This window comes from Cyprinus carpio, unplaced genomic scaffold (genome assembly GCF_018340385.1).
Source record: "Cyprinus carpio isolate SPL01 unplaced genomic scaffold, ASM1834038v1 S000006466, whole genome shotgun sequence".
NCBI lineage: Eukaryota > Metazoa > Chordata > Actinopteri > Cypriniformes > Cyprinidae > Cyprinus > Cyprinus carpio.
The window spans coordinates 160,233-173,776 of record NW_024879145.1 but is presented as its reverse complement, the minus strand read 5'-3'; the positions used below and the strand labels follow the sequence as shown (position 1 = coordinate 173,776).

The 13,544-nt window shown below is 40.2% G+C and overlaps 1 protein-coding gene across 1 annotated transcript; it reads right to left on the bottom strand.

Moving 5' to 3' along the window:
• Positions 1–1,443: 1,443 nt before the first annotated feature.
• LOC109061167 lies at positions 1,444–4,215 on the bottom strand. The gene is made up of 3 exons (XM_042754177.1): positions 3,869–4,215; positions 2,702–2,782; positions 1,444–2,593 (listed from the first exon to the last, which is right to left on the bottom strand). The coding sequence occupies exons 1-3, from the start codon at positions 4,097–4,099 to the stop codon at positions 1,508–1,510; spliced, it is 1,398 nt and encodes a 465-aa protein (XP_042610111.1). The 5' UTR covers positions 4,100–4,215; the 3' UTR covers positions 1,444–1,507.
• Positions 4,216–13,544: the final 9,329 nt, after the last annotated feature.

Sequence of the window (13,544 nt, the reverse complement as noted above, 5' to 3'; positions counted from 1 at the left end):
AGTAAACAAACTCCAGTTAGTCCAAAATGCAGCAGCTAGAGTTCTTACTAGAACCAGGAAGTATGATCATATTAGCCCGGTCCTGTCAACACTGCACTGGCTCCCTATCAAACATCGTATAGATTTTAAAATCTTGCTTATTACTTATAAAGCCCTGAATGGTTTAGCACCTCAGTATTTGAACGAGCTCTTGTTACATTATAATCCTCCACGTCCGCTCCGTTCTCAAAACTCTGGCAATTTTATAATACCTAGAATATCAAAGTCAACTGCGGGCGGCAGATCCTTCTCCTATTTAGCGCCCAAACTCTGGAATAACCTACCTTACATTGTTCGGGTGGCAGACACACTCTTGCAGTTTAAATCAAGATTAAAGACCCATCTCTTTTTCTTCGGCTTACACATAACATACTAATACACTTCTAATATCCAAATCCGTTAAAGGATTTTTAGGCTGCATTAATTAGGTAAACCGGAACCGGGAACACTTCCCATAACACCCGATGTACTTGATACAACAGGTACTGAATGGCATCTACGCTCATATTAGTTTCTCTCTTATTCCGAGGTCACCGTGGCCACCAGATCCAGTCTGTATCCAAGTCAGAGGGTCACTGCAGTCACCTGGATCCAGTATGTATCCAGCCCAGATGGTGGATCAGCACCTAGAAAGGACCTCTACAGCCCTGAAAGACAGCGGAGACCAGGACTAGAGCCCCAGAGACAGATCCCCTGTAAAGACCTTGTCTCAGACGACCACCGGGACAAGACCACAGGAAACAGATGATTCTTCTGCACAATCTGACTTTGCTGCAGCCTGGAATTGATCTGCTGGTTTCGTCTGGCCAGGGGAGAACTGGCCCCCCAACTGAGCCTGGTTTCTCCCAAGGTTTTTTTCTCCATTCTATCACTGATGGCGTTTTGGTTCCTTGCCGCTGTCGCCTCTGGCTTGCTTAGCTGGGGACACTTCATTTACAGCGATATCGTTGACTTGATTGCACAGATACTATTTAAACTGAACTGAGCTGCATGATGACATTGAATTCAATGAAGAACTGCCTTTTTGCTTTATTGACACACTATTTTTTTCTATTTAATGTTGTTCAGTTGCTTTGTTTACAGTCTGTATCATGGCCGTCGCTAGTGGGGTGAAAGGTGGTGACGATTATAGGGGCCCACGGCTGAGGGGTGTGATTTCGACTGACTGCCCAAGAAGACCAGCATAAGAAGACGGCTTTGTGCATCGTCACGAAAGCTTATCAAATTATTGCACAGATACTATTTAAACTGAACTGAGCTGCATGATGACATCACTGAATTCAATGATGAACTGCCTTTAACTGTCATTTTGCATTATTGACACACTGTTTTCCTAATTAATGTTGTTCAGTTGCTTTGACGCAATTTTTTTTGTTTAAAGCGCTATATAAATAAAGATGACTTGACTTGACAGACACACACACACACACACACACAGACACACACACCCATTTCAGGTGTTTCTTATTCATTCAGTACTGTTACGGATTAACTGAGGTTGCAAATTACATAACCCTGCACAAATACTTACAATCTCATCAACACTTTGCAACCTACCAGACATAACCTTCAGCCTTCGAATTGCTCGCTCAATGAAAATTCTGACATTAGCTAGGTGACGTGTGGATGTCACCTCATGTTCAGACAGCTCCTTACGTCCACGTGTGAATGCAGGAAGAGCTACACTCACTCCTGGAGACAATATATCCATGATAGTGAATCCGCGATCTGCTAAAATCTCATCACCAGGGATCAGGTGATGAACAAAACCACTGTTCTTTGTGATTAAATTATCACTGGCCCTTCCACCAAAAAGCTTTGATACAAACATGACATAGCCATTGGGGGCTATACAGTATAGCAGTTTGTATGTGTTATGATGTTTGTAATTGCTGTAAGTTTGTGATCTTTTTCTTAAGTTCTTTGGCCTTTGTACAAAGACCTCTGTACAGTCAATGATGCATGTGGCTTTAGGATAGTTTTTGTGAAATGTCTTGGGCCTGATTCTGTTCAGTGTATCCCCGGGCAACCAAGCAATCACCTTTTCCCTCATGAATCTTGCAAGGATTGGTCTCCAAAATGTAAATATTTCAAATGCCGTGCTTCTTCTCACCCCAAATCGTTTACCCAAGTCAGTAAACAATAGCCCCAAACGGAGTCTCATTAAAACAAGCAAAAATTGTTCATGGAGGGTCAATTTGGTATTAAGTCGCTGTGAGAAAAAAGTCGACAAGACTTGCAAAAGTTGCCAGAAACTGTCAGCACATAAACCTGTATAAAATATAAAGTCTTTGTTATTTAAATTATGTGCTGATACTGACGGTGTTTGATCTGTTTGAGTCCCACAGTCCTTCATCGGCTTGTTACCACAGTTGAAACTGTAGTTGTGCTCTATGTGATCTGGCCACTGGGTTCCGACATCACACGTCTGCAGAGGCATATTCTCCAAATTCCTGACATCCACATCTGTTTCCATAGCTTCAGGTTCAGTAGTTGAGTTCTGGTGTAATGGCTGAAGACATCTTCTTTTGGGGGGAGGTCTAGCTGGTGTTACCTAAAGGGAAAAAAAGAAGAGAGGTGCATTAGTTAAACATGACAATCAAGCATATTTAAATGAACAAAATGTGATGCAATAATATGGCTATCCAAGAGACCTACTTACATGACATTCATAACCCATGAACAACACAGGATAGGGCTTTTCTCTTGTAGGTTGTCTGTCAGGAAAATGTATCCCACACACCTTAGAGTGGTAATGAAGATGAATACATTATGAGCGATGCATTGGTGGTAAAAGTACTTCTCAAACAAGTGTGAACAAGACAGCACTTTAAATAGCACTCTGCACTTTCTCTTAGTTAACGTCAAACATGCACAATTGCACTTTACCATCCTATTTATGATGCGTCAAAGGGGGTGTATATGATTGTTCTTCTTTTTGTGGGGACGAGGGCCAAAACTGTTGTTTATCCTGTCCTGTCCATCTTATTTGTTTTGTCTAGTCTTTTGTGATAAGTCTCCTGTTGTATCAGATGTACTATATGGCACATATTAGGTTTCTGCAAGGATGAACATCTATCTATTTATAGTTGACATAGTAGTTTAATTATCTTTTTATCCAAAGCAAACAATGAGGACTAACATTTAAGCTGATGCAAAGAGAGGAACTTCCAGTTACACAGCAACAAGATACTGCTAGCAAACTTAGCTAGCGCTGTTTCACTGTATAGCCCCTTTCACACTGCACGTCGGACCCGGCAAATTGCCGGAACATTGCCGGGTCGACTTCTGTGTGAAAGCAAACACATCCTGGGATTGATTCCGGGATTGAACCTGGGTCGGGGACCTAGTAACGTTGCCGGGTTCAGTCCCGGAACGAGCGCTGTGTGAACAAAAGGCAGAACTAATGCCGTGCCGTAGACTCTTTTAGCGGGTGTTTTAAAGGCAGATCAGGGTTCGCGATTAAACAAATATGTGCAAACTGTAACAAAGCAGAGATCAGTTAGTTCCTCACTTTCTGCGCTGACTCTGAGATCATTCACCAGCTTAAGTGAAAGTTAACGTGCCTAGCGCTTTCGACTCGTACATTACATGTCACAGCCTGATATCACGTGTCTTCACGGGACCTTTATGGGTTGTGTGTGAATGCACGCACATATTCCGGGTAATCACTGGCAGTGTGAAAAGGCAAAATCTAGCGACCCGGGTACAAATGGCAGGACACATTACCCGTGTATTTGCCGGAATTGCAGTGTGAAAGGGGCTTATGTTACACCCACTGCATGCAATCTGTGGCATTAACAGAATGAACAGTCAGAGCCAAACTTACCACAGTATTCTTGTTTGGCTTGAAGCCATCTCGGTTTATGTGTTTCATCCACTTTTGACGCACATCTTGGTCCTCCGCTCGACCAGGAACTCTGTGTAATCCGTATGGCCGTAAACATGGGCAGTCAATGTGCAACAAAGGTTTGTGAATTTTACAAACAGTTTTATTCCAGGCCTGTAGTTTTGTGCTGTTGTTAAAACAGCCAACCACACAACACGCTCTTCCCGGCATCACTGGACAGCATACGTACTAAAAAAACTTAATAAAAATAACTTTTCGTACAGCTAACATCTGCTACAGCCGCCGACGGGACCAACACGCTACTTCTGCAACTTCTGCTAGATTTTTTTTTTTTACTAACCACGCATAAACGTTTTCTCAAAAACACAATCATGTACATACATGCTATTTACATATTATTGTAGCCCAGTTTGTACTGATTACAGTGTTATTAGACTTTAGCCATGTATATATTTATAAGCAACTGAAAAAAGCACAAAATTCAGGGGATGTCAAAACTTCTCCAGGCCCCCAAAACCCCCTAGACCTCAGAGGGTTAAATCTTTCCGGTTAATGCCATTTTGGAAGGAAGACGGGGCAAAGCCACTGGTTTCAACTGTTTTAAGGTAAGTTTATTTAATGTTTTCATTAATAATTATTTAAAAAAGGCATAATTATAACTTTTTTGTGGCAACGATACTGTTAAACTTCTACAGGCCAACATTAGTTATGTTAAATGACGAACAGTTTACCTCAGATGGCCATTCGCATAATCGTGTTAAGGTATCTGAAATGACAGATTAATACAGTTTTATTAAGTATCAGACAGTGACGGAAGGCTGATCCAACTAAGCTCCTAAAAGAGGTGCTTCCATGAGTCATAGATCCTCTTCTGACTATTATTAATTCCTCATTGTTATTAGGATATGTCTCCAAAACCTTCAAACTGGCTGTTATTAAGCCTTTCATCAAAAAAACACAAATTGACCCCAAAGAACTAGTTAATTACAGACTGATCTTGAATCTCCCTTTTCTGTCCAACATACTAGAAAAGGTAGTATCCTCACAATTAAATTCCTTCTTAGAGAAAAATGGTATCTGTGAGGATTTCTAGTCAGGATTTAGACCGTATCATAGTACTGAGACTGCTCTCCTTTGAGTTACAAATGACCTACTCTTATCATTTGATCATGGATGTATCTCTCTATTAGTGCTATTGGATCTATGCAAAACATTCTTTTGCATAGACTAGAAAACTTTGTCGGCATTAATGGAAGTGCATTAGCATGGTTGAAATCATACTTATATGACCGCCATCAATTTGTAGCAGTGAATGAAGAGGTATCATATCGATCACAAGTGCAGTATGGAGTACCTCAAGGCTCAGTACTAGGACAGTTTTTCTTCATGCTTTACATGTTACCCTTGGGAGATATCATCAGGAAACATGGTGTTAGCTTTCACTGTTATGCTGATGATACTCAGCTCTATATTTCTTCGAGGCCCGGAAAAACTTTTTTTTTAGTTTGAAAAACTAACGGAACACATAGTCGATATAAAAACTGGATGAGGAGCAATTTCTTACTGCTAAATTCTGAAAAAAACAGAGGTGTTAATTATAGGACCTAAAAACTCTGCATGTAATAACATAGAACGCTGTCTTGATGGCTGCTCTGTCAATTCTGTCAATTCTTCGTCATCTCTTAGGAACCTAGGTGTGCTATTTGATAGCAATCTTTCATTAGAAAGCCACGTTTCTAGCATTTGTAAAACTGAATTTTTCCATCTCAAAAATATATCTAAATTACGTCCTATGCTCTCAATGTCAAATGCAGAAATGTTAATCCATGCGTTTATGACCTCAAGGTTAGATTATTGTAATGCTTTATTGGGTGGTTGTTCTTGCACGCTTAATAAACAAACTCCAGCTGGTTCAAAAAACAGCAGCTAGAGTTCTTACTAGAACAAGGAATTATGACCATATTAGCCCGGTCCTGTCAACACTGCACTGGCTACCTATTAAACATCGTATAGATTTTAAAATCTTGCTTATTACTTATAAAGCCCTGAATGGTTTAGCAGCTCAGTATTTGAATGAGCTTGTTACATTATAGTCCTCCACGTCCACTGCGTTCTCAAAACTCTGGCAATTTGATAATACCTAAAATATCAAAGTCAACTGCGGGCAGCAGATCCTTTTCCTATTTAGCGCCTAAACTCTGGAATAACCTGCCTAATATTGTTCGGGAGGCAGACACACTCTTGCAGTTAAAATCTAGATTAAAGACCCATCTCTTTAACCTGGTTTACACATAACACATTAATACACTTCTAATATCCAAATCCGTTAAAGGATTTTTAGGCTTCATTAATTAGGTAAACTGGAACCGGGAACACTTCCCATAACACCTGATGTACTTGCTACATCATTAGAAGAATGGCATCTACGCTAATATTAGTCTGTTTCTCTCTTATTCCGACGTAACGGTAGCCACCAGATCCAGTCTGTATCCAAGTCAGAGGGTCACTGCAGTCACCCGGATCCAGTACGTATCCAGCCCAGATGGTGGATCAGCACCTAGAGAGGACCTCTACAGCCCTGAAAGACAGCGGAGACCAGGACAACTAGATGAGCCACAGATACAGATCCCCTGTAAAGATCTTGTGTCAGACGACCACCGGGACAAGACCACAGGAACCAGTTGAGTCCTCTGCACAATCTGACTTTGCTGCAGCCTGGAACTGAACTGCTGGTTTCGTCTGGTCAGAGGAGAACTGGCCCCCCCGACTGAGCCTGGTTTCTCCCAAGGTTTTTTCTCCATTCTGTTACCGATGGAGTTTTGGTTCCTTGCCGCTGTCGCCTCTGGCTTGCTTAGTTGGGGACATTTCATTTACAGCGACATCGTTGACTTGATTGCACAGATACTATTTAAACTGAACTGAGCTGCATGATGACATTGAATTCAATGAAGAACTGCCTTTTTGCTTTATTGACACACTATTTTTTCTATTTAATGTTGTTCAGTTGCTTTGTTACAGTCTGTATCATGGCCGTCGCTAGTGGGGTGAAAGGTGGTGACGATTATAGGGGCCCACGGCTGAGGGGTGTGATTTCGACTGACTGCCCAAGAAGACCAGCATAAGAAGACGGCTTTGTGCATCGTCACGAAAGCTTATCAGTTGCATGTGTGCAAATTAAGTCTTGCCAATTTGAACATTCAAAACAGAGCATTCAAACACAAGACCCAGAAAAACTCAACTGAGAGTTTGCGCACCGAGTTCGTTGCGCACACGGAGAGCCATGCAAACACAGAACCAAGCTCTTCTTCACTTCATCCCGTGCCTGAGTGAACAAATACACCTTACCAGTTTAAACATACAAACACAAAAATACATGAAAAGCACAATTCAGCACCCGCGCGCTGTTCTGTGCACACAGCACGCACATAGATCCGCGTCTCACAGTCCTTGAACACCGAATTGAGTTTGGTCTCTTCTTGCTTTTGAAACAACACATACATACAAAAACTCGTCTTTGCGAGTATCCTTTCAAAAATGGTCGGTTATGTCTTAAGTGAAAGTAAACAGTTGAGAAAGAAATCAGATGTGTATTATATTGGATGTATTAACTCTTAAAGTGACCGCGCCTAATTTACTAGCTGCCGTCAGTGTCCTTATGTTTATCCAAAAAATGAAATGGGAGAAAATCATTTACTGCTCTTAACTGAATTACTTTGTAGTTTTAACAAGAATTAATCTTAAATAATCTTTAATTTATACATTGAAGACTATGCAATGCTATTTACATTTGATCATTCAGTTTCTGTACCTGGACACCTACAACCCTGAAAAAACTTAAGCATTGTTACATTTGTTTATTTGTGCTATTTACACAATTTCAAACAGGGCCCACGGGTACAACCTGCACCAGGGCCCCGCAAACCCCAGCAACGTCCCTGGTCTGTATTGTTAAAAGCGCTATATAAATAAAGGTGACTTGATTTGACATAGTCCAAACACAATTCAAAAGCATTTGAATTTCAGATGCCTTACACGGAAACCTGTGAATCCATCTCAGGGGTGGGACTATAACTATGAGGCATGTTTGTATTGGGAGGTGATGTCACTCACAGACGATTGTGTCAATAAAATAATTTATAAAAAAATTTGTAGTTTTTACCCCAAATCTTTCACTGTTTGCGCTCTGATGCACGTCAGCAAAACAACATTGTAATTCTACAATTATTTGCGTCTTACCCTATATTTTATTCCTCAGGTGAAAAGCATTTGGATAATGGCGAATATTGACCAACAGTACCGTTGTGGCTTCCACTGTTAGCAGAGGATAGTAGCTGCATTTGGGGTAAAAATGATGGAATTATTTATTGTGTAAGGTGCCAAGAATATAGGGATACCTGGGTTGCACTGTCTGTTCTTTAACACGTCTGACTCGGAGTGGCAGCTGCCTTTAGTAGTGCCTTTACCTCCATTGTTCAAAGCATTTGGCACAATTGTCTGTGAGTGATGTCACCTCCCAATACAAACACGCCCCATAGTATGGTCCCACCCCTGACACGGATTGACAGGTTTCCATGTGAGGCATTGGAAATTCAGATGCTAAAGTAGTTGCGATTCAATTTGAGTTTTGGCAGGTTACATGTGTGACACAGTTAAAATGCACCCACTGTACTTGTTCTTAAGATGCATCTACGCTAACATTAGTCGGTTTCATTCTTATTCCGAGGTCACCATAGCCACCCAGATCCAGTCTGTATCCAGATCAGAGAGCTGGGCGATATGACGATATATATCGGATGAACGAAATTAAAAGTCTGTCGTTTCATATTATGCTCTATCGTTTATTTCGTGGTGCTGCAAAATACATTGTTTACGGCAATACTTTTTCATAATTGGAATGACGGCAGTCCTACATGCATTACACGGGGATGCAGGCAGATGCATGAATAACAGCATGCGAAAACTTACATTTTTTGACCTTGCATGCATGTAAACCTGTTTTAGGGGACTCATAAAACAATATTAGCAACCTTAAAAATGGCATAATAGGGGCACTTTAAAAAGGAAGCTGTCCAATATTTGTCCTGTCTGCCATTCACGTTAATCAAACAACAGTAAGAGAAAATCTCTCACTGCTCTTGACTAAATCACTTTTGTAACTAGAATAAGAATAAAATAAAATAAATAATGCTAATGCTAATCATTATATATATAAAATACTGTATATATATATATATATATATATATATATATATATATATATATATATATATATATATATATATATATATATATATATATAGATAGATGGATATAACTTACACAGTGAAAACTAAGTCATTTACACAATGTATTTCTTATTTATTGTAGTGTTTTGTCCTATTCCTTGTAATTAGTTTCTTGTTCTTATTTCATCACTGACTGTTTATTTATCTCCAGTGAGCTTGAGTTTTTTTTCTTTTATTTTTTTCTTGTATTAGTTTGATATCAACATTGGTGACAAGGATTATGAAAATTCTATGGTATCAAAGATCTTAATATCATAAAAAACCTTATTAAAATAAAAAATAACTATATCAAGATATATATCGTAATCATGATATTAAATTTCTCATATCGTAATATAAGATTTGGTCATATCGCCCACCAATACCTGCCCAGATGGTGGATCAGCACCTAAAAAGGACCTCTACAGCCCTGAAAGACAGCAGACACCAGGACAACTAGATGAGCCCCAGATACAGATCCCCTGTAAAGACCTTGTCTCAGACGACCACCGGGACAAGACCAGAGGAAACAGTTGAGTCCTCTGCACAATGTGACTTTGCTGCAGCCTGGAATTGAACTGCTGGTTTCGTCTGGTCAGAGGAGAACTGCCCCCCCGACTGAGCCTGGTTTCTCCCAAGGTTTTTTCTCCATTCTGTCACCGATGGAGTTTTGGTTCCTTGCCGCTGTCGCCTCTGGCTTGCTTAGTTGGGGACACTTCATTTACAGCAATATCGTTGACTTCATTGCATATGATTGCACAGATACTATTTAAACTGAACTGAGCTGAATGATGACATCACTGAATTCAATGATGAACTGCCTTTAACTGAAAATTGAGTATTTACTGTTGTCCTTTTGCATTATTACACATTATTTTCCTATTTAATACTGTAAAGCTGCTTTGACGCTGTATTTTTAAAATATGACCGGCTCATTACTCATAACACTAACTGTAGAGCCTAAAAATCTAGATCACATATAAAATATAAGATACAACTATACAATAAGGGAATGTAAAAAAGACATAATAAAAAATAAAAATAAAGTTAAATAAAGTGGTGATGAGATGCATAGCAGATTGTCATCACTCAATGGCTGGATGTCTAAGTGGTGCCCGCAGAATAACATATGTTTCATAGACAATTGGAAAAGTTTTGGGGGGTAGATCTGACCTGTTGAAAAGAGATGGTCTTCATCCCTCCTGGGGTGGTGCCGCTCTTCTTTCTAGAAATATGGCACATAGTCTTAGAGTTTGTTAACCTATGCAAATGACTTAAACAAATGATAAAGCTTGGCTTATTGAATATCAGGTCCCTTTCTACGAAAGCACTTTTTGTAAATAATATGATCACTGATCATAATCTAGATGCACTCTGTTTGACAGAAACCTGGCTAAAATCTGATGATTACATTATTTTAAATGAGTCTACACCCCAAGATTACTGTTATAAACATGAGCCACGTCCAAAAGGTAAAGGGGGAGGTGTTGCTTCAATTTATAACAATGTTTTCAGGATTTCTCAGAGGGCAGGCTTCAAGTATAACTCGTTTGAAGTATTGGTGCTTAATACAACATTATCCAGAGAAACAAATGTTAATGATAAATCCCTTGTGATGTTTGTACTGGCTACTGTATACAGGCCACCAGGGCACCATACAGATTTTATTAAAGAGTTTGCTGATTTTACATCCGAGTTAGTGCTGGATGCACATAAAGTTTTAATTGTTGGTGATTTTAATATCCATGTTGATAATGAAAAAGATGCATTGGGATCAGCATTTATAGACATTCTGAACTTTATTGGGGTTAGACAACACATCTCAGGACCTACTCATTGTCGAAATCATACTCTAGATTTAATACTGTCACATGGAATTGATGTTGATGGTGTTGAAATTATGCAGCCAACCGATGATATCTGATCATTATTTAGTTTTGTGCAAACTTTATATAGCTAAAACTGTAAATTCTACTTCTTGTTACAAGTATGGTAGAACCATCACTTCTACCACAAAAGACTGTTTTGTAAGTAATCTTTCTGATGTATCCCAATTCCTTAACATCTCCAATACCTCAGAACAACTTCACGATGTAACAGAAACTATGGACTCTCTCTTTTCTAGCATTTTAAATACAGTTGCTCCTTTACGCTTAAGGAAGGTTAAGGAAAACAGTCTGACACCGTGGTATAATGAGCACACTCACACCCTAAAGAGAGCACCCCGAAAAATGGAGCGCAGCTGGAGGAAAACAAAACTGGAGGTATTTCATATTGCTTGGAGGGAAAGTAATCTATCTTACAGAAAAGCGTTAAAAACTGCTAAATCTGATTACTTTTCGTCTCTTTTAGAAGAAAACAAACATAATCCCAGGTATTTATTCAATACAGTGGCTAAATTAACGAAAAAATAAAGCAACAACAAGTGTTGAAATTTCTCAACATCACAGCAGTAATGACTTTATGAACTACTTTATTTCTAAAGTCGATACTATTAGAGATAAAATTGTAACCATGCAGCCATCAGCTACAGTATCACATCAGACAGTGCACTATAGTTCCCACTGAGGAACAGTTCCACTCATTCTCTACTATAGGAGAGGAAGAATTGTATAAACTAGTTAAATCATCTAAACCAACAACATGTATGTTAGACCCTATTCCATCTAAGCTCCTAAAAGAGGTGCTTCCAGAAGTCATAGATGACACTGTGTATATTATTAATTTGTTTTTGTTATTAGGGTGTGTTTACAAAACCTTCAAACTGGCTGTTATTAAGCCTCTCATCAAAAAACCACAACTTGAATCAGAATCAGAATGAGCTTTATTGCCAGGTATGTTTACACATACGGGGAATTTGTTTTCGTGACAGAAGCTCTGCAGTGCAACAGAATGACAGCGACAGAACAAAAAACACACAATAAAAGAATAAAAAATACAAAAAATACAAATCAGTAGGTAAGGAATGACAATATACAAATTGACAATTTTATGGCAGATATATTACAATGAGCAGTTATGTATGTACAGGTATATTATGTGCAAAAAAATAATAATTTAAGTGTACACTAAGTATGTGTGTTAGATAATAAGTGTGTGTGTCTGTAAATATAAATAGTGTAATGTGTTCCACAGTTATTATCAAGTGTTCATTAGTTGGATTGCCTGGGGGAAGAAACTGTTCCTGTGTCTGGTCATTCTGGTGCTCAGTGCTCTGTAGCATCGACCAGATGGCAACAGTTCAAACAGGGAGTGTGCTGGATGTGAGGGGTCCAGAGTGATTTTGCCAGCCCTTTTGCTCACTCTGGATAAGTACAGTTCTTGAATAGATGGGAGGGTTGTACCGATGATTCGCTCAGCAGTCGGGATTATCCTCTGTAGTCTTCTGAGGTCAGATTTAGAAGCTGAGCTGAACCAGACAGTTACTGAAGTGCAGAGGACGGATTCAATGATGGCGGAGTAGAACTGTTTCAGCAGCTCCTGTGGCAGGTTAAACTTCCTCAGCTGGCGAAGGAAGTACAACCTCTGCTGGGCCTTTTTCACAATGGAGTCAATGTGAGTGTCCCACTTCAGGTCCTGAGATATGGTGGTTCCCAGGAACCTGGAATGACTCCACTGCAGTCACAGTGCTGTTCATGATGGTTAGTGGGGGGGGAGGTGGGGGGGGTTTCTCCTGAAGTCCACGATCATCTCCACTGTTTTGAGCGTGTTAAGCTCCAGGTTGTTGAGAGTACACCAGACAGCCAGCTCTTTAACCTCCTGTCTGTAAGCAGACTCGTCACCATCCTGAATGAGACCGATGAGTGTGGTGTCGTCTGCAAACTTCAGGAGCTTGACAGAGGGGTCCTTAGATGTGCAATCGTTAGTGTACAGGGAGAAGAGCAGTGGGGAGAGAACGCAGCCCTGGGGAGCTCCAGTGCTGATTGTACGGGTGCTGGATGTGTATTTTCCCAGGCTCACTAGCTGTTGCCTGTCTGTCAGGAAGCTGTTGATCCACTGACAGACGGAGGTGGGCACAGAGAGCTGAGTTAGTTTGGGCAGGAGGAGGTTTGGGATGATCGTGTTAAAGGCCGAGCTGAAGTCCACAAACAGGATTCTCACATAAGTCCCTGGTCTGTCTAGGTGTTGCAGAACATTATGCAGTCCAATGTTTACTGCATCGTCCACAAACCTGTTTGCTCTGTAGGCAAACTGAAGAGGATCCAGTAAGGGTCCAGTGATGTCCTTCAGGTGGGCCTGCACCAGTTTTTCAAATGACTTCATGACCACAGACGTTAAAGCCACAGGCCTATAGTCATTTAGTCCTGTAATTTTGGATTTCTTTGGGATGGGGATGATGGTGGAGCGTTTGAAGCATGAAGGGACTTCACACAGCTCCAGTGATCTGTTGA